This window comes from Prionailurus bengalensis, chromosome C2 (genome assembly GCF_016509475.1).
Source record: "Prionailurus bengalensis isolate Pbe53 chromosome C2, Fcat_Pben_1.1_paternal_pri, whole genome shotgun sequence".
NCBI lineage: Eukaryota > Metazoa > Chordata > Mammalia > Carnivora > Felidae > Prionailurus > Prionailurus bengalensis.
The window spans coordinates 69,862,304-69,889,000 of NC_057350.1; the positions used below are offsets into that span (position 1 = coordinate 69,862,304).

The 26,697-nt window shown below is 37.4% G+C and overlaps 1 protein-coding gene across 2 annotated transcripts in view; it reads right to left on the reverse strand.

Annotated features, from left to right (window-relative positions):
• CCDC14 (coiled-coil domain containing 14) overlaps positions 1-18,392 on the reverse strand; it is a 53,185-nt gene extending 34,793 nt beyond the window's left edge. Inside the window, exons 1-5 of one of the 2 annotated variants that reach the window (XM_043594349.1) lie at positions 18,161-18,392; positions 8,612-8,667; positions 8,221-8,293; positions 7,680-7,749; positions 7,467-7,586 (exon numbers count right to left, since the gene is read on the reverse strand). In XM_043594349.1, coding sequence (XP_043450284.1) covers positions 7,467-7,586; positions 7,680-7,749; positions 8,221-8,293; positions 8,612-8,667; positions 18,161-18,334 — 493 coding nt within the window. In that variant the 5' untranslated portion in view covers positions 18,335-18,392. The remainder of the gene's footprint in view (positions 1-7,466; positions 7,587-7,679; positions 7,750-8,220; positions 8,294-8,611; positions 8,668-18,160) is intronic. The other variant, XM_043594348.1, reaches the window with a different exon arrangement.
• Between the last annotated feature and the right edge of the window lie 8,305 nt (positions 18,393-26,697).

Consider the following 26,697-nt stretch of genomic DNA (forward strand, 5'->3'; position numbering starts at 1 on the left):
AAATGAGAGTATTCTCGGTAGATCATTGGTTATCAGGGTGCAAAATAAATTCAGAAAATATCTAGCTTTTGGTAGTAGCTAAATATATATTCTAGATACAGCAAATGTATTCCCAGGTGTGAGTGTTCATGGTTACCAAAAGATCTGTACAAGGATATTCACAACAGCTTTATTTGCAGTAGCCAAAAATGTTAACATCCAAATAGCCATGAATAGTAGAAATGGATAAACTGTGGTATACTCGTACAATGGAACACTATGCAGCAATGGAAAAGAACAAATTACTCATTTTTCAACTGCCTCTATGAATCTGACAGACATAATGTATGAAAGATGTCAGACACAGACTACATAGTATATAAGTATATTTATATGAAGTTCAAATATAGGTAAAATTCTCCAATGCAGAATAGGTAAAATTCTCCAGTGCAGATAGAAGTCAGAAAACTAGTTACTTAAGGATGAGGGTAGGTGGTGAGGATGATGATGGGGCAGAAGCATAGTAGAGTGCTAAAAATGTTCTGTATCTTCATCTGGGTGGAAGCTACATGAGTGTATACATACGCAAAAATTTGTCAATTTGTGCAACTGATTTATGCAAGTTACTCATTGTTTAAAAAAGTGAAGTTTTAAAAAATGGTATGGAATTCTCCAAATATATATAGCTTACTAAAAATAAAAACATTGCCAAAGCATATAACTTACATGTAAAAGCAAAAAGTTAAAGGCAGATTAACTAATATAACCAATGAAGATTGAAAAAAAATCTAAAGAAAAAAACTACTAAATTATTATTTGACTATGAAAATGGATGAGATAGTAGATGCTTCTATTTAGACTTGGGGTATGCTTCCTTTTGAGATGATCTATTCCTGTGAACATATTTCCCAGACTTGAGTACAAGTTCTAACAGTTACTAGCTGAGTAACTTTTGGCAAATTACTGAACCTCTCTTGGCCTCTTCTTCCTCATCATAAAAATGATAATAATAAAAGTATCACCTACTTCTAGCACACAGTAAGAACTTAATGTTAGATCTATTACCAAATTGCTACAAAGTCTTAACTCAGACAAGTAAATATTTCATATTCACAAATATTCCCATCCGATATCAACACTATACCTCTAAACATGTGCCCTCTGAGGTGATTAAAACGAAAAAGAATGGCACAAAAACAGACACATAGACCAATGGAATAGAATAGAAACCCCAGAACTAGACCCACAAACGTATGGCCAACTCATCTTTGACAAAGCAGGAAAGAACATCCAATGGAAAAAAGACAGCCTCTTTAACAAATGGTGCTGGGAGAACTGGACAGCAACATGCAGAAGGTTGAAACTAGACCACTTTCTCACACCATTCACAAAAATAAACTCAAAATGGATAAAGGACCTAAATGTGAGACAGGAAACCATCAAAACCTTAGAGGAGAAAGCAGGAAAAGACCTCTCTGACCTCAGCCGTAGCAATCTCTTACTCGACACATCCCCAAAGGCAAGGGAATTAAAAGCAAAAGTGAATTACTGGGACCTTATGAAGATAAAAAGCTTCTGCACAGCAAAGGAAACAACCAACAAAACTAAAAGGCAACCAACGGAATGGGAAAAGATATTCGCAAATGACATATCGGACAAAGGGCTAGTATCCAAAATCTATAAAGAGCTCACCAAACTCCACACCCGAAAAACAAATAACCCAGTGAAGAAATGGGCAGAAAACATGAATAGACACTTCTCTAAAGAAGACATCCGGATGGCCAACAGGCATATGAAAAGATGTTCAGCGTCGCTCCTTATCAGGGAAATACAAATCAAAACCACACTCAGGTATCACCTCACGCCAGTCAGAGTGGCCAAAATGAACAAATCAGGAGACTATAGATGCTGGAGAGGATGTGGAGAAACGGGAACCCTCTTGCACTGTTGGTGGGAATGCAAATTGGTGCAGCCGCTCTGGAAAGCAGTGTGGAGGTTCCTCAGAAAATTAAAAATAGACCTACCCTATGACCCAGCAATAGCACTGCTAGGAATTTATCCAAGGGATACAGGAGTACTGATGCATAGGGGCACTTGTACCCCAATGTTCATAGCAGCACTCTCAACAATAGCCAAATTATGGAAAGAGCCTAAATGTCCATCAACTGATGAATGGATAAAGAAATTGTGGTTTATATACACAATGGAATATTACGTGGCAATGAGAAAAAATGAAATATGGCCTTTTGTAGCAACGTGGATGGAACTGGAGAGTGTGATGCTAAGTGAAATAAGCCACACAGAGAAAGACAGATACCATATGGTTTCACTCTTATGTGGATCCTGAGAAACTTAACAGGAACCCATGGGGGAGGGGAAGGAAAAAAAAAAAAAAGAGGTTAGAATGGGAGAGAGCCAAAGCATAAGAGACTGTTAAAAACTGAGAACAAACTGAGGGTTGATGGGGGGTGGGAGGGAGGAGAGGGTGGGTGATGGGTATTGAGGAGGGCACCTTTTGGGATGAGCACTGGGTGTTGTATGGAAACCAATTTGTCAATAAATTTCATTAAAAAAAAAAAAAAGAAAATGGAAGAAAAATAAAACAAAAAAAACCCAAAAAAAAACAAAAATGAAAAAGAAGTTATTCTTCATTATCTGAATAGATGAGCAACAAACTGGTTAATGAACATTTCTGCAAAAAAATTATTTCTTATTGGAAATACAATTTTATAATAAATCAAGTGGAAAAGTATCTCTAAAATATTTTTAGCTTTGAAACCTAAAATGGTGGAGGATGAGATCACAGGCAGCCCATGGCCATCCTGCACACTGGTCTTCCTTTCCTCCTGATTCCAGGTCTCTCTTCTGCACTTGAATTTTCTTTGGTCCCATAAGACAGAATTGCCTGGTTTGATGAATTCTAGATTTTACAGTTAGGGGTCCCAAGCATTGGCTCTCATTCACCTTCTTTTCAAGGAGTAGTTTTCACAATCTCTGATAAAGCTGAGCTACACTATTTTGCCTCTGCATCTGCTAGAAGATGTCATCATCCAACATAAATTAATAAACTTCAAACATATCTCTTAAAAAATCAAAGCCTTAGAATTAAAATGACTCAATTTATTCCTTTATTAACTTAGTCTATACAAAACTCTACTGATAATGCTACAGACTTGTATTTAAGAGGCAAATCTTAAAGCAAATTATTCAAGACAAGGTAAAAACCATAAATTCATATAAAAGATTGCATTTATGGGCACCTGGGTGGCTCTGTTGGTTAAGTGGTCAACTTTTGATTTCGGCTCAAGTCATGATATCATGGTTTGTGAGTTTAAGCCCCCTTCGGGCTCCTTGCTGACAATGTGGATCCGGCTTGGGATACTCTCTCTTTCCCTCTCTCTCTGCCCCTCCCCCGACCCACCCCCCCCCAAAAAAAATAAACTTAAAATTTTTTTAAATAAATAAATAAAAGACTGCAATTAAATTACTACTAATTTTAAAATTAAAAAAAAAAAACAAAACAGACAAACCACCACCAACAAAATGAGCCTGTTAATACACAAACACAAATAAGATATATTTTCTTGCTCTTGTTCATTACACCAAACCACACTACATGAAAATGTTACCTAACACATTAGGATGATGATATGTCTAATTGGTGTCAGTTGATAACTAGAACTCATGAAAGGAATGTACTCATTATTCAGTCCACAAAACTTCTTTAGTCCTTGAATCCTAGCTTCTATACAAGCACTACTGCTTGGATGTACAAGCATTGTCCAGTGGTAAGATACTTTCTGCCACTCATATAGAACAAATAACCACTACAGATAAGAGCTGCTGGATGCCTATTATAATTTGAAATATGTAAAAGAACACCTAGCCTTGAAGGGGGCAATCAATGCTCTCCCTGTAGCAGTTTATTTCCCCAAGGTGAGGGCAGCAATAGATGTATGTTACTGAAAGCAGAGCCATGTGCCCATAGCACTCAACAGCTATCAAATGTAAAAAGTTGCTTATTAAAAAAATGTTTTTTCTTTAAATGTCAGGAGCACTCTCAAGAAGCTCCATGCATTTCTGGAACTGCCTTTCTGCCTCCTTACTCCCAGTCTGCATAAGGTGGGTGAGCTTGACCCCACAGACACTCAATGATCAGGCAGGTTCCAGACAGAAAATACATAAGATCACACCCCAGGAGACGGTTAACATAAAATAGTAAGATAATGTATCTTAAAACTGAAATAATACATAAGATACTAGTTAACGTGCTGTAATAAATTCCTTAAAATTCTAGAGTCTGAGGATCTAGAAAGCCAGGTATCTCTCATCTGCTCCTCCAAATCCATCCTCTACTTGTCTCCACACTGCTCTTCCTGGGATGCTAATCCATATGGATTACACTGTTAAGAGACAGTCCTCATGGGCCTCTTGTCCTCCTACGTGTCTTGCTCAGTATACTAAGAAAGTAAGACCTTGACCTAAGCTCTTTATCTGGGCCATTTCTCAGGGTTGTGTTTGTAGTGAATAACCTCAAAGGATAAGGTAATGTTTCCCTGAGACAAGTGCTCACTACCAACACAATGGGTTTCCCAAGCTCAGTGTTCCTCAGCTGAAAGAAACCTACAGGATGAGCAGCATCCATCTGGGTCCATCACATTACCCCCACAGGAACTGGGAGTGAGGGGAAAATACGCTAACATACATGTTGCTTACTTTATTTACTGTGTGAGTAATAAAGTCCTTTGTCTCTGACCCAGGAATCTTGTGTCTCCTGCCAGCATCCATGACACAGTAAGGCTAACTTATTAGCCTGTAAGAATAAAAATCAAGTCCCAGACTTGATATACATCAAAAAGGGTCCAATTGGGTCTGACCCACTGGGAGTCTTGCAAGTACCAAAGAAAGAAGAAGCATGAAGTCAGAGTATTTATTCCCAAACCCCTCTCTTTGAAGAAACTTGGGTCAGCTTTGTTCCTTAAATGAAGCTCACCACTCTTCTCATGGCAGTCTACTCTAAATAACAGTGTCTGGGTCCTAGTAACCTCTCCCTAACCTCATCTCTTAAGGCCTCTGCTGCTGCTGCTTGCACTGGGTTAGCATAATCCCTTGCGGTTTCCCTATACCCCACTCACTCCTTTGTAATGAGTTCCTCTGTAAATAAACCCTCCTTGAATTATCTTAGAGTGTTGCCATCTCTTTTCTGTTGCAACTCTGACTAGTAAGCAGTTAAGCTGGGATCCAGAAAGTTGCTACCATGGCACCATTGTCAGCCACATATATTCCAAATGAGAGTTCCCTAAAGAGGAATGCCCTGGACAAGAAATAGCCTGCCTTGAGAAAAAAAAGAGGAGATTAGAGGAATGAGCAATTGGTGCTACCATTCCTTTATTTGTCCATTGGGCCCCAGTAAATAGACATTGGCTTTAAGAATTTGGACCAGGGGTTAGCACACTTTTCCTTAAAAGGCTAGAGAATAAATATTTCAGGCTTAGCAGACCAGATGGTCTCTGTCACAACACTCAACTCTATTGCTGCAGCACAAAAGTAGTCATAGAAAATACATAAATGAACTAGCATGGCTGCACTCCAATAAACCTTTATTTACAAAATAAATAACAAAACATTACTTATAAATAAACCAGGCTATACTATGCTTGTCCCTAGTTTAGATCAATGTTGCCCAATAGAAATATAATGTAAACCATGTATGCAATTAAAAATTTTCCAGTAGCTATATTAAAAAAGTAAAAATAGGTAAAATTTCAACATTTTATTTAAATCAATATATCCGAAACATTAACATTTCAACATGTAATTAATGTAAAATTTTTAGATATTTGTGTATTAAATCTTTTAAACCTAGTGTGTACTTTACACAAAGCACATCTCAACTTGGATGCAAAATTTTCATCAGAAATATCTGATCTGAATTTAGATTTAATAAAATTGACAGTTGAAAAAGTAGATTCATATATACAAGTTATTCCAAACATGCTTAAAAGTTTTCTAATAACTGGGTCAAGTATCTGTTTTCAAATTTAAGTTAATTAAAGTAAATAACATTTGCAATTCAGCTCCTTGGTTGTACTAGCCATACTTCAAGTGCTCAATGGCCACATGCACCTAAATACCTTCTTGAACAGTGCAAGTCAAGATAATATGAAGCTAAAAATGACTACCCTCCAAGATGGATTAGTAAGTTGTTCAGTTCTCTGCCTTATTCTCCAACTCATGACATTCCGAACATCAACCTCTACTCCTATAAATGCTCTACTCTCATTTTCTCAGCCTGTTTGCCTGGATCCAGATCTCTTAATATTCAGGGCTGTTGCTGTGGATAACTTTCTAGACTTTACCTCTTGCCTAAGCTGATTCTAATCATGCACTGCTGCACTGATATTTTTGGCCTGCCTGAACCACAGAACTAGCTAGTCTCATTCTTGTCTATCTGAATTCCCATTGTGGATATTTTCATCTCCATTTTGGGCTATCTTGTTCTACAGGCCTCCAGGGGGCAACATAATCAAAACTTGTTTGTTCTAAACTGTTTGCTGAATTATTACACTTTATAAAGTCAGCAAAGTTAACAGGGAGGATGTAAAATATTCTTGGCTACATTCACCATCAAGCAGTGGAAGGCTGTCTTTCCTTACTTACCTACCCAACTTGGAATTTTACCTTCTTAGGTACCATGTATTCTAACTGTGCAGCTCAACAAGTTGAGTTGCTAAACCTACTTAGGATATATACACATAAAATGATTTTAAATCAATTAGTATCTGTAAGTATGCACATGAAACAAAACCAATTTGTGGTTATCTATAGAAAGAAGTGGTAAGGAGAACAAAGATAACTCTATATACCTCCCAAATGTCATTCTGAGTTTGAACCTTTTCTTCTACAAAACCCAGTCAGTCACTTTTTCTACTTTTCTTCTTGGGAAAGTGATAGTAAACAAAGCAACTACCCACTAATTAGAAGCTGAATAGAGAAAGAGAAGCATAAGCACACACATACACCTTAATAACCACATATTATTAAAATGAAAGACCAACTGCATAATCCCAATAGTTTATCAAAACCCTCATAATTAAAGATTATATATATATTAAAGATTTTATTTATTCTTTAAGTAACCTCTGTATCCAACATGGGGGTCAAACACTGAACCCCACGATCAAGAGTCTCATATTCCACTGACTGAGCCAGCCAGGTACCCCAAAGCTTATATTTAAACAAAAAAAGGGGCGCCTGGGTGGCTCAGTCTGTTAAGTATCTGATTCTTGATTTGGGCTTGGGTCATAATCTCAGTTTGTGGGATCAAGTCCTGAGTTGGGCTCTGCACTGAAAGTGTGGAGCCTGCTTGGGATACTCTCCTTCTGCCCCTCCCCGACTTGTGTGTGCTCATGTGCACGTTCTCTGTCTCAAAATAAATAAATAAACATCAAAAAAAACCAAAAAAACAAAAAAGAGAAAACACTTACAAATTTCTTTCCGGACTCCTGAAGGAACATGTTTTTCATGTCCTTTCTTTTTGGATCCAAATCTTTTGCCTTCTAAAGATCTGGGGTTATATCTATTTTCTGAATATGCTATTTCTGAACCTATTAATAATTAAAACAAAACTTCATTTGTATTAAGAGAATTATTAATTTAGAAAAGGTGGTTAGCAAAGGGCATTTAAAAAATTAAAAAACCTGAATCTTCATTTCTTAAAATGTCCCGCAGCAAAGAAGCACAACCATCAAGCCCTTGCACAGTTTCAGTCTGTAAGGAGAAACTCATTTAGAAATTCATATATAAAATTTTAGCACAGAAAACAACAACAAATTATATAGTTTTAAAAAAATTTTTAGAAGCAATTTATTATTGGTAGAAAACATGTTTTAAAGCAAAAAGCCTTCATATGTCCTTAAGGCAATTAATACTTAACCTCTGCACTTTTATTCCTACTTTTTAGCTTTTACCTGAAGACTAATTAAGATACTGCGTATTGTAGGGGCATCTGGGTGGCTCAGTCAGTCAATCCTCTGACTCTTGATTTTGGCTCAGGTCACGAACTCATAGTTGGTGAGATGGAGCCCCACATCAGGCTCTACACTGATAACACGGAGTCTCCTTGAGATTCTCTCTTTCCCTCTCTCTCTGTCCCTCTCCCACTCTTGCTCTTTCTTCCTCCCTCAAAAATAAATAAACATTTTAAAAAAGATAGTATATATTTTATCTATTCAATCTTACCTGACTTTCTGAGTCAGAATGGATAGGATAGCCAGAATCTGCATTACAACGTGATATCTTTCTTAAATGTGTCCTAGAAAACAAGTTCATTAATATTTTCACATACTACAAAATTTGTTTCTAAAATATAAGTAGTCATTTTCTTTCCAGCAAAGGTTGAATAAGGAAGCTTGTCCATAAGATGGGATTTATATAAGATTTTATAATGATTATAAAGATTATTAAACACTAAGATGATCAACATGGGTAGATATGGAAGGTTCCTCCCCAGAGTCTGTGAAGGTAGATACCTATCTAGTTTTCTGGGATAGGCAAAATTTAGTCCAGCCCAAAGACTCAAGGAAAACTCTCTTGACATTTTCTCAAGTGGTGAACTTCTTTCAGTACTTACCCTTTCTTTCCATTTGTTAATTTAGCAGGCCCAGTGTGTTTCACTGATGATATCACCTATGGTATAATGCATTAAATTATAGTAAATATACACATATTTTTCTATTATATTCTCAGTAGGTTGTCTTGACAAAACCTGAAATGTTGTTTCCTTTCTTTTTGTCATAAAAATATAACATGAAATTTGCCAGTGTGGCCACTTTTTATTGCACAGTTCTGTGGCATTAAATATATTCAGTGACATTAAATATATTCACACTGCTGTACTTAACATCCATCTCCAGAACCTTCTCATCTTGCCAAAATGAAATTCTGTATCCATTACACATTAACTTCTCATCCACTCCTTCCCTCAGCCCCTGACAACCACACTTCTACTTAGAGTCTCTATGAATTTGACTACTCTAGGAAGCTCATATAAGTGGAATCATACAGTGTTTGTCCTTTTGTGACTGGCTTATTTCACTTAATCTAATGTCTTGTATTAAGTGTCAAAATTCCCTTCCTTTTTAAGGCTGAATAATATTCCATTTGATGTATATATCATGTTATTCATTTTTTAAAGGTGATATATCATACAAATCCACAATTACAATTGAAGTCAATAAATTATTTGTTCTAAGTAAAATGTCAAGCAAACAAGACATATTTGTCCCTTAAGTTTAAGTTGAAAATAAGGTTGAGATATTATTTTAACCAGAAGTATCTACTAGAGTAAATTTGGACTAAACTCAATCTCTGAACATGTTCTATATTCCCCAGTCTTCAAAACATGTAAGTTAAAGATAGAGCGCAGAGTTCATAACTCTGATTCTACTTATCTACATTTATTTATTGATTGATTGATTGATTGATTTATAAAATTTATTGTCAAGTTGGCTACCATACAGAGTATACAGTGTGCTCTTGGTTTTGGGGGTAGATTCCCGTGATCCATTGCTTATATACAATACCCAGTGCTCATCCCAACAAGTGCCCTCCTCAATGCCCATCACCCATTTTCCCCTCTCTCCCACCCCCACCCCCGCATCAACCTTCAGTTTGTTCTCTGTATTTAAGAGTCTGTTATAGGGGCGCCTGGGTGGCGCAGTCGGTTAAGCGTCCGACTTCAGCCAGGTCACGATCTCGCGGTCGGTGAGTTCGAGCCCCGCGTCGGGCTCTGGGCTGATGGCTCAGAGCCTGGAGCCTGTTTCCGATTCTGTGTCTCCCTCTCTATCTGCCCCTCCCCCGTTCATGCTCTGTCTCTCTCTGTCCCAAAAATAAATAAACGTTGAAAAAAAAAATTTTTTTAAGAGTCTGTTATGTTTGCCTCCCTCCCTCTCTGTTTATAACTATTTTTCCCCTTCCCTTCCCCCATGGTCTTCAGTTAAGTTTCTCAAGTTGCACCTATGAGTGAAAACATATTTTATCTGTCTCTCTCTGACTGACTTATTTCACTTAGCATAATACCCTCCAGTTCCATCCACGTTGCTACAAATGGCAGGATTTCATTCTTTCTCATTGCCAGGTAGTATCCCATTGTATACATAAACCACATCTTCTTTATCCATTCATCAGTTGATGGACATTTAGGCTCTTTCCACAATTTGGCTATTATTGAAAAGCACTGCTATAAACATTGGGGTACATGTGTCCCTATGCATCAGCATTCCTGTGTCTTTGGATAAATTCCTAGTAGTGCTATTGATGGGTTGTAGGGTAGTTCTATTTTTAATTTTTTGAAGAGCCTCCACACTGTTTTCCAGAGCAGCTGTACCAGTTTGCATTCCCACCAACAGTGCAAGAGGGTTTCCATTTCTCCACATTCCCACCAGCATCTGTAGTCTCCTGAGTTGTTCATTTTAGCCACTCTGACCAGTGTGAGCTGGTATCTGTGTGGTTTTGATTTGTATTTCCCTGATGATGAGTGACACTGAGCATCTTTTCATGTGTCTATTTGTCATCTGGATGTCTTCTTCAGAAAAGTGTCTATTCATGTCTTCTGCCCATTTCTTCATTGGGTTATTTGTTTTTTGGGTGTTGAATTTGGTAAGTTCCATATAGATGTTGGATACTAACCCTTTATCTAATTTGTCATTTGCAAATATCTTTTCTCATTCTGTTGGTTACCTTTTAGTTTTGTTGTTTCCTCTGCAGTGCAGAAGCTTTTTATCTTGATGAGGTCCCAACAAGGGACCTAGGTTTTTCATGCATTTTGAGTTCATTTTTGTGTATGGTGTAAGAAAGTGGTCTAGTTTCATTCTTCTGTTATGTTGCTGTCCAGTTCTCCCAGCACCATTTGCTAAAAAGACTTTTTTCCATTGAATACTCTTTCCTGCTTTGTCAAAAATTAGTTGGCCATACATTTGTGGGTCCAACCCTGGGTTCTCTATTCTATTCCATTGGTGTATGTGTCCATTGGTGTATGGTGCCTCTACTACAAAGTAGAGGCTAAAGTCTGGGATTGTGATGCCTTCCACTTTGGTTTTCTTTCTCAACATTATTTTGGCTATTTGGGGTCTTTTGTGGTTCCATACAAATTTTAGGATTGTTTGTTCTAGCTTTGAGAAAAATGCTGGCACAATTTTGATTGGGATTGCATTAAATGTGTAGATTGCTTTGGGTAGTATTGACATTTTAACAATAATTATTCTTCCAACCCATGAGCATGGAATGTTTTTCCATTTCTTTGTGTCTTCTTCAATTTCCTTCACAAGTTTTCTATAGTTTTCAGCATACATATCTTTTACATATTTGATTAGGCTTATTCCTAGGTATTTTATGGTTCTTGGGGCAATTGCAAATGGGATCCATTTCTTGATTTCTCTTTCTGTTGCTTCATTATTGGTGTACAGAAGTGCAACCAATTTCTGTACATTGATTTTGTATCCTGCAACTTTGCTGAATTCATTTATCAGCTCTAGCAGCTTTTTGGTGGTCTTTCAGGTTTTCCATGTAAAGTATCATGTCATCTGTGAAAAGTGAAAGTTTAACTTCTTCTTTGCCAATGTGGATGCCTTTTATTTCATTTTGTTGTTTGCCTGCTGAGGCTAGGACTTCCAACAGTGTGTTAAACAATAGTTATCCACATTATTTAGAATGCCTGACAAGACCAGCCCATGGAAACTCTACCATTCTTCTTTACCTACAGCTCATTCCCTCACTTTTTCTTTTCAAACTCATATAACAATATTGTTTTTCAAAAAACAATTTTATTTTAAAAGTAAAATAAGTGGGCTAATTTTTGTGTAGAAGAAAAAAAACGCACTTGCTTTAACATGCATCCATGTTATCTTGAAAGTTAGGCAACAAACAGTTCATTGTGTTTGCCTCTGGGGAGGGAAACTGAGAATCTAGAGGACAGAGCAAGGGAGATTTTCCAAGGTATGCCTCTTTATATCTTAATAACTTATATCAATAAATATAATCTCTATTTAAAATGTAATTTTTAGGGGTGCCTAGGTGGCTCAGTCGGTTAAGCAACTGACTTCAGTTCAGGTCATGATTTCACAGTCGTGAATCTGAGCCACAAGTTGGGCTCTGTGCTGACAGCTCAGAACCCGGAGACTGCTTCGAGTTTTGTGTCTCCCTCTCTCTGCCCTTCCCCAGCTTGCACGTGCGCTCTCTCTCTCTCTCTCAAAAATAAACATTCAAAAAATTTTTAATTAAAATACAATTTTTAAAAGACATAATGGGGTGCCTGGGTGGCTCAGTCAGTTGAGCGTCCAACTTTAGCTCAGGTCATAATCTCATGGTCAGTGGATTCAAACCCTGCATTGGGCTCTGTACTGACAGTTCAGAGCCTGGAGGCTGCTTCAGATTCTGTCTCTCCCCCTCTCTCTGCTCCTCCCCCACTCACGCTCTATTTCTCAAAATTGAATAAATGTTAAAAAAAATTTTTAAAGACATGAGTTAAATTCCCTACTCACCCCCTCATTTCACCCTTCACAAGTAGTCACTGTTGGCAGTTACATTTATGGTTTTTCTTTACATGTTGACATCTTTCATCCCAAGATAGCTTTGAGCAGTAACTATTAAACTAATCTGGAGTTATATGCTACTGAGAATACATTTTAAAAATTGGGTTAATGGAGTTATATTTCTTCTTGAGATAACTTGGGATATGATAGTCACGAAGCCAGTAAAGAGAACCAACCTTATAGGAAATAAGATCCTACATAGTACTGCTCCACTGGTCCCTGCATGACACCTTCAGGGTCCTTCCCTTTTATATATACATATGTTGGTGTCCTGGCCAAAACCGTAATAAAATTCCAAACCATGGTATTCTAATACACTGGACCAAGTCCAAAAACAGCTACCGCAATTATTATCTGTCAAAATTAAAAACAAAAAGTATACAGAGGTAAATGTATGGCATAATTGTAAGATTACACGTGATCTTTCTCCAAAAAACATGCATGAGCTTATATAACAGAAAGTCAGGTAATGAAAATTACCCAGGATAAAAGCACCCTAAAAAAGTAACTATCATATTGGCACATTTTCATCAAAACTCTTTTGTAATTTTCATTCTGAAATAACAGTCCAAAGAATTTCTATATACACTTTACCCAGATTCCCCAACTGTTGACATTTTACTACATCTGCCATGTTCTCTCAAAATATATGCAAAAACAAAATATATACAATAAAAACATAGAGAAATACTAAGTATTAGTGGTTTTCCTGAACTATTTCAGGCTAAGTTACAGATATGATACCCCTTTATATTAAATATTTACTCCTAAATATTTTCTAAGAACGAGGTCACTTATATAACTATGATATAATTATCAAAATCAGGAAATTAATATTGACACTGTATTATAAACTACAGATTTTATTCACATTTTGCCAATTATTCCAATAATGTCCTTTATTTAAAAAAATATTCTGGTCCATAACCAATGCAGGATCATATGTTGCATTTAATTGTCATACCTCATTAGTCTCCTTTAATCTGGAACAGTTCCTTGGATTATCGCTCATTGTCTTCCATAACCTTCACATATTTAAAGAGTACAAGCCACTTACATTGTAGAATGTCCCTCTTGACATTTAGACTTGTCTGATGTTCCCCCATGATTAGATTCAGGTTGTGCATTTTTGGCAGGAATACCACAAAAGGGAAATTTTGTCCTTCTTAATGTAAGTAGGCATATGGTACCAGTTTGTCCCATTACTGGTAATGTAAACTTTGATCATTTAAGATGGCATCTGCCAGGTTTTTCACTGTTAGTATTAAGGTTAGTATTTTTAACATTGTATTAAGTAATTAATGGGGAGATACTTTGAGATTATGCAGACTTCTATTCATCAGATTCACCCAGTAGTTGTAGCATCCCTTGATGATTGCCTTAATCCCAGCTTTTGTGAAATGGTGATTTGTGTAACTTCCATCTTCCTTCTATAGTTATTAGTTGGCATTCAACTGTAGGTAAGCACTTTTCCTTTGTTGTTTGTTAGTATGGATCAGTGATTCCTGTTATACCATGGGTTATGATCCATCATCATCATTATTTAAAATACTTTGATGCTCCAATTGTCCCAGATTCTATCAGTGGTAGTCTCTTCAAACTAGCTCCTGTATCATTTTAACATGGCCCCATTATTTTTTGAGCAATTCCTTACTTTCTGCAACAAGGTGCTCTGGGCTCATCTTTTGTTGTTGTTTTCATTGTAGTAAGAATACATAACACGAAATCTACTTTCTTAAATTTTTAAGTGCACAATACTATACAGGTGATTACTTGTATGATATTGTACAGCAGATCTCTAGAACTTATTTATCTTGTATAACTGAAACTTTATACCCAGTGGATAGCAACTCCCCGATTCCCCCTCCCTCCAGACCAGCCCCTGGCATCTACCATTCCGCTCTCTGCTTCTGAGTGTGACTATCTTAGGTCCCTTATGGAAGTGGAATAATGCACTGTCTGTCCTTTTGACTGGCTTATTTCACTTAGCATAATATCCTCAAGGTTCATCCATGTTGCACATGGCAGGATTTTTTTTTAAGGCTGAAAAATATTCTATTGTGTGTATATAGCATATTTTCTTTACCCATTTAACTATCAATAGACATTTAGATTATTTCCACATCTTGACTAATAATGTGAATAATGCTGCACTGAACAGAGAAGTGCAAATATCTCTTTGAGATCATGTTTTCAATTCTTTTGGAAAAAAAATCTGGAGTAGAACTTCTGGACCATACAAGAGCTCTATTTTTAATTTTTTGAGAAACCGTCATACTGTTTTCCATAGCAACTGCACCATTTTTCATTTCTGCAAAAAGTGTACAAGTATTCCAATTTCTCCACATTCTCACCAATGAGAATAGCCATCTAAAGAGGTGTAAGGTGTTATCTCACCGTGGTTTTGATTTGCATTTCCCTAATGACTAGTAACGTTGAGCACCTTTTCATGTGCTTTTTCATGTGCCTTTTATGTATCTTCTTTGGAGAAATGTCTATTCAGGCCCTTTGCTCATTTTTTAATCAGATTATTTGGTTTTTTGCTATTGGGTTGTAGGAGTTCCTTATATATTTTAGGTGTTAACCCTTTAGTAGGCAGAGGGTTTACAAATCTTTTTTCCCATTCCATAAGTTGCCTTTTCACTCTGTTGTTTCCTTTACTCTGCAGATGCTTTTTATTTTGATGTATCCAGGCTCATCTTATAATTTTCCTGTTCCAGCTGTGGAGTTGACCATTCCTCCTAGAAGTCATGGTTCCTTTTAGCGAATGATATTTAGAAACCAGATGTAGACACTAGATTTTGCTACTGGGTCTTCCAATCTTTTCCCATATGGATTTTCTTAGTCATAATGACTAGCTAGTTGCAAAAAAGTAAATTTTATGATATTATTTTTAAATTTTTCCATATTAACATAACTTCACAAAATTTTTTAATGGTTTTCTTGAGTGGAAGTAATATAACACATCCTTGGTTTGCTTCTATTTTTCACAATTGAAAAACAAGCCTGAAATAAACATTTCCATGTACAGAAAAAAGCGTTTTCATACTCAGGATTAAAAGCTTATTTATTTGGTGAAAGGCTATAATTCATTTAATAGCTCTTGATACAATTTACAAAAACACTCTCAAAAAGGAGTGCCCCAAACCACAATGCATGAGACCATAATTTTTCTTTATCTCACATTTACTTCTACTGGGTATTATCATTAAACTTTTTTTCTTTGCTATTTGAGAAAAATATATGCATTTCTTACAAGTTGTATCTCCTACTAACAGGTGCAAAGTAAGATTACATTTGTAGAATAATCCACACCCTATGATTTATCATTTCTGTGAGCTAGGAACCTAAATTACAGAAAGGAGGCTTGTTCAAAGTCATACATCTGATTATAGTATAATGTTTAAAAGAAGGGACTCTGGGACCAACTATGTGGGTCTGAATCCTGCTCCACTGCTAACCAGTTTTGTAACTGTAGGAAAATTATTCGAAGTCTTCATCCCTCAATTTCCTCATCTATAAAATGGAGATGATAATAGTATCTACTTCATAAGGCTATTATGAATATTAAATGAATTAGAAGCACTGTGGAAAAACACTTAAGAGTAACATCTACCACACAAGTGCTACCTCAGTGTTAGCTATTCTTTTTTTTTTTTTAATTTTTTAAAATGTTTATTTACTTTTGAGAGAAAGAATGAGAGAAACAGAGGTGTGAGCATGGGAGGGACAGAGAGAGGGAGACACAGAATCTGAAGCAGGCTCCAGGCTCTGAGCGGTCAGCACAGAGCCCGATGCGGGGCTTGAACCCACAGACTGAGAGATCATGACCTAAGCTGAAGTCGGAGGCCCAACCGACTGAGCCACCCAGGCGCCCCATTTTTCTTTTCTTTTTAATGTTTATTTATTTTTGAGAGACAGAGAGAGATACAGCATGAGCAGGGGAGGGGCAGAGAGAGAGACACACACAGAATTCGAAGCAGTCTCCAGACTCAGCTGTCAGCACAGAGCCGATGTGGGACTTGAACTCACAGACCACGAGTTCATGACCTGAGCCAAAGTCAGACACTTAACGACTGAGCCACCCAGGCACCCCAGTGTTAGCTATTCTTACCATTAAGATGATCGTAAACTGTTTTTAAGGGGACCAAATTTTGTTGCACATTTATGCCAAGAGTGAGATAGATGTTTTACCAGGTTCTCTCATGTAATTCTCCCCAATTCTTTGAGGCAGGATTTTATACCTATTTACAACTACTTTATGGCTAAGGGAAAGGAGGCTCAGAGTAGAAAGCACTTTGCTTAATATCACTACCATAGTAATGGCAGAATTGGAATGTGAATCTTGAAGGTGACCATGATTACAAAAACCACGTTTTCCCCCTTCCTGACTGCATGTATTCTGAGTTCATTCAATGTAAGAGAAAGACCTATAAGGGTGAGGATGCTCAGGAAGTACTCATGAAGAAAGTCTGAGCCAGGTATTTTTTTAAAAAGCATTAAGATTAATATTAATGGGGAAGACAGTATCATAGGTGAGTTGATATCAAGTGAGAGAATGAGAGACGTGGATATATTAAAGAGGATAAGATCACTCCAGGTAGTGAGTCTGTGTGAGAAATAGTTGATTCATTACCTAGAAATCTACTATATGCTATGTGCTATCCCAGGCCTTGAGGATATAGAGATAAATTGTGCAGTAAGGGAGGTATATAGATTAGGAAGGTCCCTAGTATGACAGTTTAATAATGGTCAGCACAAAGCACAAAAGGGGGAAGCAAGGAGCACCCAAACAATGGGAAAGTGAGAGGGGTAGGGAAGGCTCTTGAGTGGCTCCTGAGCTGAGGAAAAAGATAGAAAGTGGAGGTACCAGGAACAGAGGTTCATTCCAGGCAGTACAGAAAGGAAAGTGCAAAGACATGGAAGCATGAGAGGGCATGGGGCATCCAGGACACTGAAGAACATATCAGTGAACAGTTCTGGATATACTTGGAGTGGGGACGGGTCTGGTAAGAAATGCACTAGGGGAATCCAAAAATAGCTGTGTTGACAGGCCAAAGAACTGACATTTTACCTTGAAAGAGGATTCGTGTAGATTTTAAAGCAGAAAATAAATCATTTAGTGACAACGAGGGGGTGCTTTTGGAAAGGGTACGGCTGTCGGTGGGGGCACTAACTGGGAGACTTTAGTTTTTACAAGTAGTTGTAAAATACCAGTAATTGTGACGGAAGACCAGCTAATAGCAACACTTGGTGGAAAGCCAAGAAACTGTATTTGATGCAACAATATACTGAGCGTTGGAGAGGTTAAGTCACCCTAACCACGACGGAGGCTGGCCTCGAACCGGCGCCCTACACCAAAGCCAACGCTCTGGAAGACTACAATTGAAACAGAGCATACATCTATGGACAGTGCGGCTGTGTTAGGATGTTAACATTGGGTGTCCCCCCAACTCCCTTCTCCCAGCATTTTTAACGCCGCCACATTGTCTTTGCTTTTATTTTTTTCAGAGTTTTGCACTTCTCCTGGCCCTTGCCCCCTCAGTCCCTCTATACTCCCATAGTGGACGCCTCAGGTCCGCAGCCCTCACCTGGCCCGATCGAGATCCGGACCTGACCATCTCTTGCAGCCTCAGAAAAGCCCAGACGCAGGGAAGTAAAGCCAAACGATAAAAGAAATTAACCGCCGTGGACTCCCGGATCCCCTTGGCCCGCCCCCCGAGCTTCCGCTTCCGGGAAGGAGCCCGCCGAATATCGCGCCTCATAGTCTCGTGAGTGCTGCCGGGTCGTTTCCAGTACTCCCAGCGCAGCACCCTGAGCTTGCGCAATAGACCCCTCCCGGCGCCTTGCTCGTCACACACTGGCAGAGAAAGTGGGAGAAGTCCGCAGAACGCCGCAGGCCGGGCGGGGCGGGGCGGGGCGGGGTGGGACGGGGAGGGTCCGGGGTAGTGGGGGCGAGGTTGGCAGGAGGGGGCGGGGTCAGCCGGGAGGGGCGGGGCCGAAAGGAGCGGGGTTCCTGAACGCTTGAAAGAACTTCTGAAGAACCGCTACCCTGAATGAGCCGAGGGAAGAGGCGACTAGGACTCTCAAGGGCCAGAGGAAGGGACTGAGGGAGAGGACCAACAGGTTTCAAAAAGAATTGGCTCGGCTCGGTGTTTTGTGTGCCATTTTGAATGATTTTGATTTTGATAGTCAATAAAAGTCAATCCTTGGTCTGTTTAGCTTTGTGTAATTCTGATTGCAATTTCAGAATTACTCACTGTGGCCCTTGATCTCAGAATGGTGCTCATTAGTTGGGATTTTGTTTTACTTCCATGCATAGTTTGCTCTTCAGTCGAGGTAATTACTGTTAATGAAGAATGACTCCGTATTCTTACATTAGCATGCTTCACGATTTTTAATGGAAATTAGTCTTTGGTGTTTTAAGACATTGAGTTTGGGGTTAATGTTTTAAATCATATGGGGAGAAATTAAATAAGCCAACTAATTACATTTTTTAATAAGAAGGGCTAGATTTTGAAAATCTTAATTACAATGAAAATAAAAACTCAGAAACTAAAATCATACTGATTTGGGGAAACTGGGTATTTAATAAATTTAGCTTTGTATTGAATTAGACTTGAAAACTTCTCCCGTCTTCATCCTTCTATAAGTGTTTAACATATTTACTTGAGATTACAGGGTTTTTTCCTTAAGCTGACTTGATTTTTTTAGAAGCTTACATGGGTTTTTCTTAATACATGCTTATTTTAGAAAATAAAGATAAGAAATAAAAAATCACCCATAATCCCAAAGAGTACCACTGTTAGCAGTTTGGTACATTCCCTTCTAGACTTTTCCCAACTGTGTATATATGTATAAATATATTACAACAATAGGATATGATGCATATTACTGTCAGTGTTTTAATATCTCATCAACATCGCTTCTCAGTAATTTACAATTACAAAATGGCTGCCTGGTGTACCATTTTTCTACTGTTTGGAATTTTATGCTTCTCCCCTCCTTTTTGTTTGTGTTTTTTTGAGTTTTTCTTTTTTTCTCCCTTTTTAAATTTTTGAGGTAATCGCTTCCAGGGTTTTTTGTTTTTATTTTCTCAAATGTTTTTTTATTGTGGCAAAATACACAAATAATAAAATATACCATCTTAACCATCTTTAAGCGCACAATTCAGTGGTACTAAATACATTTATAATATTGTACAACCATCACCACCATCATCTCCAGAACTTTTTTCATCTTGTGAAAGTGAAATTCTATATGCATTGAACAACACCCCATTCTACTCTCCCCAAAAGCCCCTGGAAACCACCATTGTACTTTCTGTCTCTATGATTTTGACTAAGTACCTCATATAAACAAGATTATACAGTATTGATCCTTTTGTAACTGGCTTATTTCACTTATCTTTAAAAGTTTGTCCATGTTATAGCATATATCAAAATTCCGTTCCTTTTTAAGGCTAAATAATATTTCATTGTGCATATATAACACATTTTGTTTAGTTATCTGTTGACAGACACTTGGGTTGCTTCCATATTTTAGCTATCATAAATATTGTTGCTCTGAACATGTGTGTACCAATATCTCTGCTGGACCCTGCTTTCAATTTTGGGGGGGTATATATTCAGAATTGCTGGATCATATGGTAATTCTATTTTTAACTTTTTGAGGAACTGCTATACTGTTTTCTATATGCCTGTACCATTTTATATCCCCGCCAACAGTGATAAGGGTTCTAATTTCTCCACATTCTCCCCACCACTTGTTTTCCATTTATTTTGTTGTTTATTTTTTGGTTTTGGTAGTAGCCACCCTAATGAGGGTGAGGAGGTATTTCATTGTAATTTTGATTTGCATTTCCATAATGATTAGTAATGTTGAACATCTTTTCTTGTGATTATTGGTTATTTGTGTATCTTTTTTGGACAAATATCTGTTCAAGTCCTTTGCCCATTTTCTCTTATTCTGTGGGTTGCCTTTTTACTCTCTTGATACTGTCTTTTGATGTACAAACTTTATTTTCGTGAAGTTTTCAATTCATCCATTTTTATTTTGTTGCCTGTGTCTTTAGTGTCATATCCAAGATATCCATGGCAAAGCCAATATCATGAAATTTGCCTTATGTTTTTTCTAAGATTTCTATAGTTTAAAGTCTTATTTGTAGGTCTTTGATCTAGTTTTAGTTAATTTTTGTGTACAGTATCAGCTAAGGGTCCAACTTCATTCTTACATGTAGCTATCCACTTTTCCTGGCATCCTTTGTTCAGAAAATTATGCGTTTTTCATTGAATGGTCTTTTGACAATGTATGTAAGGGGTTATTTCTGGACTATCTACTCATTGGTCTGTATATCTGCCATTACCCCTGTACCACACTGTTTTTTTATTTCTGCTAAAACTGTCACTGGGATTGTGATAGGGATTAAGCTGTAAATCTCTGGGTAATACTGACATCTTAACAATATTAGGTATTTCAATCCATGAACATAGGATGTGTTTGCATTTTTTAAATTTCTTTGAACATAATTTTAAAGTTTTTATTGTACAAGTCTTTTACCTCCTTGATTAAGTTAATTCCTGGATATTTTATTCTTTTTTGAAGACTATTGTAAATGTAATTGTGTTCTTAACTTCCTTTTCAGGTTGTTCATTAGTTGTATATAAGTGCAACCAATTTTTGTGTGTTGACTTTGTATTCTGTTACTTTATTGAATTCATTTATTAGTTCTAACAGTTTTTTGGTAGAAACTTTAGGGTGTTCTACATGTAAGATCACATACTCTGTGGACAAGATTATTTTACTTCTTCCTTTCCAATTTGAATGTGTTTTATTTCTTTTTCTTGCTCAATTGCTCTGGCTTGAACTTCCAGTACTATGTTGAATAGAAGTGGTGAAAATGGGCATTCTTGTCATGTTCCTGATCTTAGAGGAAAATCTTTCAGTCTTACCATTAAATATGATGTTCACTGTGAGGTTTTCATATATGGCTTTTATTATGTTGAAGTAGTTTCCTTCTATTTCTATTTTGTTGAATGTATTTATCATAAAAGGATGTTGAGTTTTGTCAAATGCTTTTCAGCATCAGTTGAGATGATCATGTGTTTTTTCCCCCTCCATTCTATTAGTGTGATAAATTATATTGATCATTTTTCATGTGTTGAGCCATCCTTGCATCCCAGGAATAAATCCCACTTGATCATGGTATATAATACTTTTTTTAATATGGTGATGAAATCAGTTTGCAAGTATTTTGTTGAGGATTTTTACATCAGTATTCATAAGAGATATTGGTCTGTAGTTTTCTTATAGTGTCTTTGGCTTTCATATGAGAATAATGCTGGTTTTATGAAATGTGTTTTGAAGGGTTCCCTCCTCTTCAGTTTTTTCGAAAAGCTTAAGAATGATTAATATTAATTCCTATTTAGGTGTTTGGTAATATTCACTAGGGAAGCCCTCAGGTCCAGGACTTTTCATTATTAGGAGATTAAAAAAATAATTTTTAATGTTTATTATTTTTGAGAGAGAGACAGACAGAGAGCAAGCAGGGGAGGGGCAGAGAGAGAGAGGTAGACACAGAATCCGAAGCAGGCACCATGTTCCAAGCTGTCAGCACAGAGCTGGACACAGGGCTTGAACTCACAGACCACAAGATCATGACCTGAGCTGAAGTTGGCCGCTCAACCAACTGAGCCACTCAGGCGCCCCTGTCTGGAGATTTTTGATTGCAGCTTCAATCTCTTTATTACAGGTCTATTCAGATTTTCAATTTCTTCATGATTGGTAGTCTTGGTAGGTTTGATTTCTGGAATTTGTCCCATTTAGTGTAGGTTATCCAATATGTTCAAAGTACTCTCTTATATTTATTTCTGTAGACTCAGTAGTAATGTCACTACTTCATTTCTGATTTTAGTAATTTCAGTCTTTTCTCTTTTTTTCTTAGTCCATCTAGCTAATGTTTTGTCGATTTTGTTGATCTTTTGAAAAATCAACTTTTGGTTTCATGGATTTTTTCTAATGTTTTTCTGTTCTCTATCTCTGCTTTAATCATTATTCTTACCTTCAGCTGGCTTCCGGTTCAGGTTTTTTTTGTTTTTCTTTTTTGGCTCCTTAAGTTGTAAAGTTAGGCAGTTGATTTGTGGTTTTTCTTGTTTTTTAATGTAAGCATTTGTAAATTTTTCCCTTAGCACTACTTTTACTGTATCCTGTAAGTTTTGCCATGTTCTGTTTTTTTCATTGAGCTCAAAGTACTTTCTAATTTCTCTTGTGATTTCTTTTTTGATCCATTGGTTAAGAGTATGTTGTTTAATTTCCACAAATTTGTGACCTTCTCAGTTTTATTTTTGATATCTAACTTCATCCTGTTATAATTGGAGAAGAGACTTTGCATGATAATCTATCTTTTTAAATCTATTGAAACCTAATTTGTGGTCTAACATCTGGTCTATTCAGAAAATGTCCCATGTGCATTTGAAAAGAATGTGTATGCTGTTGTTGGATGGAATGTTCAATGTATGTCTGTTAAATTTACTTGGTTTATTGTGGTACTTAAGTCCTGTATTTCCTTATCTTCTGTCTAGCTGTTGTATCCATTATTGAAAGGGTGGTATTCATGTCTCCAACTATTATTATATGGCTGTTTATTTCTCCTTTCATTCTGTCAGTTTTGCTTTATCTATTTTGATGGTCTGTTATTAGGATTATTCAGGACTCAGCCCTTTGAGCCTGTTGTGGAACTTTAGGTCCCTCTAGTGTCATGGTTAGTGACTCTGCTTAGTCTAGGCAGTGTTATAATTTACAGCATTGGATCAATGGCTTTTCCAATTGGCTCACTTTTGAAGTGTGAAAGTGTCTGTTCATGTCAACCCAATTTCAGTTTATAGAAAACAAGCAAAGTTGAAAAATATATGAAAATCTAAAAACACGGTTATGATTTATAGCCAGGATATAAGAATCAAAAAGTAAGAAGCTGTGGACTGGATTATAAATTACATGTTGGAAGTATGAGCTTGGTTCTGCTTAGAAAAATCTGAGACTACCCTGTTGCTTTTCCTCAAGCCATTTAGTGTCTTGTGGAATTATTTGTTACCCAAAGGTTCTTAACCTTTTTTGATCATATACAATTTTGAAAATTTGCTAAAAGCTTTGTATTTTTTCCCCAGAAAAATGCTAATGTGCACATTTCATATATATATATATATATATACACATATATAGTACTCATATATATATAATGTGCACATTTCATATATATATATACATATATATGTATATATATATATACACATATATATATATATATACACACACACATATATATATATATATATATATATATATAGTTATCAGAAACATTCAGGAGCCTCTCCAAGGATTTTAGGTTAAGAATCCTATTCATACCTAATTCAAAATCAACTTTCCACATGTGAGTGTCCAGCTCCTTCTATTGTAGGACCCTGGTGATCTTGGATGTTGGTTAACTAGGGATGGTGAGGTGTCTGATTAAACAGTGTCAAGGGGAAAGAGGGCATGAAGCACAGAGAAAATGGAATTGAGCCATAATCTTTGCATTTCCCACTGAAGCTTTAAATGTATCTGCAGTCTTCACTTTAATCAAAATAGCTTAATTTAGGAAGGAAAGATCCCACTTCTTTTTCTTTATAAAATCCTGATTTTATTGCTTCCTGAATGTTTTTCTTTTTAAGGAGAAATATAAACCATATGTTATAGGGGTCTCAGTTTGACAGCTTGGCTGAGGTCATGCTAGGATTCATTTATTTCTGTTTATAATAGGAAGGTTAATGGAAAGGATCTGACAAGGGTCTGTTGGCATCAAGGACCAAGAAAACCCCCTTGGAATGATCTCATCACAAGGAAGAAACCATTGGTTTGGGACCATGTGCCAGGTTTGAGGGTCAAGTGTGATTTTAACACACACTGTCAGTCACTTACTGGCCTGCTGCCCCTACGGACTTGTGCCTAACCCAAGGAGAGAAACAATAGCGATTAAAATGCTAAAAAATTTTTTTTACTGAAATCTCTGTAAGGTATTGCAGCAGTTGTTGGTGGTACCCCATGCAAATGCCTTCAAAAGCTGCTTATTGTAAACACCTAGGACTTCCCACCTGAGAGCATTTTTTTTTTTTTTCTGCAGCAAAAGGAGCGAGCTCAGGCCTTAAGCCAGGCAAGTAAGTTAATGCCCCTGGAAACAGCCCTCAATGACAGAGGAGAACTGGGTGAGGAAGCAGCCTGTAGCCGATGATGAAGAGCTTCCTTGTCCCTCAGATTGGGATAATTCTTACATATGTTCCACCCTGTCTCCCAGAGTCCTCCAGCACAACTGGACTTTAGGGATAATTGCCTGGTAACACACTGTCTATTGGCTTTCTTTCCTTCACTATATTACTTTTCCTACTCCCTTTCCACTGTTCCTGACATTGCCTCCCAAATAAGCTATTTGCACTTAAATTCTTTTTATTTATTTTTTATTTTTTTTTATTTGCACTTAAATTCTTATCTCAGAGGCTGTTTCTGGGGAGATGCTACTAAAAGCATTGAGCAAACAAGACAGCACAAGGTTGGAGTCAGAAAGGCCTGGATGCAAATTCCTTCTCACCAGTGGCAGTGAACAACTTAATTTCTCTAAGGCTGTTTCTTCATCTATAGAATGGGGAGAATAGTACTGACTTTACAAGGTCAGGCTGTAAAGAAAATTTATATAAAGTGTTGTGCATAGTGGCTACCCATAGTAAGTGCTTAATACATGTTGGCAATTACCACTGATATAGTATTTATAATATTGTTACTACAGCACAGCACAGGCCGAGGCCAGCTGTTTCTCACCTTTGGGGTGACTGCTGAAGTAGGTTGATTTGGCTGACGTGCTATAAAGGCTGTCTCTAATGAGCATCTGTGGCTTAGCGGTATCAGTGGCTTAGAGGAAGCATCGCCGCAGTGAGCCAGGGCAGGAGAGGAGGAAAATGGCAGACATCAAGTTTAGAAGATGAACTAGTGGCACTGCCGACTGTGCTCAGTTTCAGTGGATGGCTACAGTACCATCAGTGACTTCATACATGGGTCCAGTATTCACTTTGATGGCTGGGGTCACATTGCCTCACTCTTGAGGGATTATGCTCAGGGCTCCTGAGGTTTAATTTCTAATTTCAGTCCGTTTTCTCAGACGTACAAAGGCCCCTTCTGCTTTCGTCTACGACCTTAACTTGTCTTAGGTCCTTTTAAATTGGGGCTATTCCCTCTGCTCCCCTTCACTCCCCACTCCCAGGCAAGATCCTATTTGAACTCTTTGGTCACAGTGAAAGAGAAATGGAGAGACTGAGGCAGGTTAGAGGACTTCACACTCATTCCCTAATCCCAGTTCATCAGGGTGCCAGGTCTCACCTGCAGGGCTTCAGCCTTTTCCAGCAGCCTCGGGTCCAGGAGTGGATAGACATGATAGGCCGCTTTGGCTAAGACGGCAGACAGCAGGGACAAATTGCTTGTTGCCCACCCCCTGCAGGTGCAGCTGGATGACCATGGGGGGAGAATGTGTTTCAGCTCTTTATTCTTTTACTCTAGGCCAAAATAAAAGACCTGCGGTGACGTCCCTTCACGATCTTCTCTTACTTATTTATCTTTACTTATTTTACTTTTACTAAATAGACACATTTCTCCCCAATTCAGTAGGAAGATATGTGTATATGAAAAGGCATGCCAACCTGATTGTTACACAAAAACAACTTTTATGAGAGAAGAGTATTACAAAAGGAAGGAATCCAGCAATCTTGGCACACGTGGCCTTAAAAACAATGACCCTATAGCCTGTTCATCTTGTCTGCTTCCTGGAAGAAAGAAAAATCTTTCAGTGACCATGTCAGAGGTCTTAAACTCATGCAGGGCAATTCCCAAGAGGGACCCATTATATCTGTATCTGGTGTCAGAGAAATCTGCTGACGTTGACACTTTAATACTGATCTCTGAAACATGTTATAGTACATCTCAGGGTGACTTACATTAAAGTGATTTAAGTTCATGAGGGCAGAATTCAGATATGATTTATTTGTATATGCCCAGAAGCCAGCATATTTCCTAGCTGGGTTGCCAGGTTTAGCAAGAATACAAAACAAAGCAA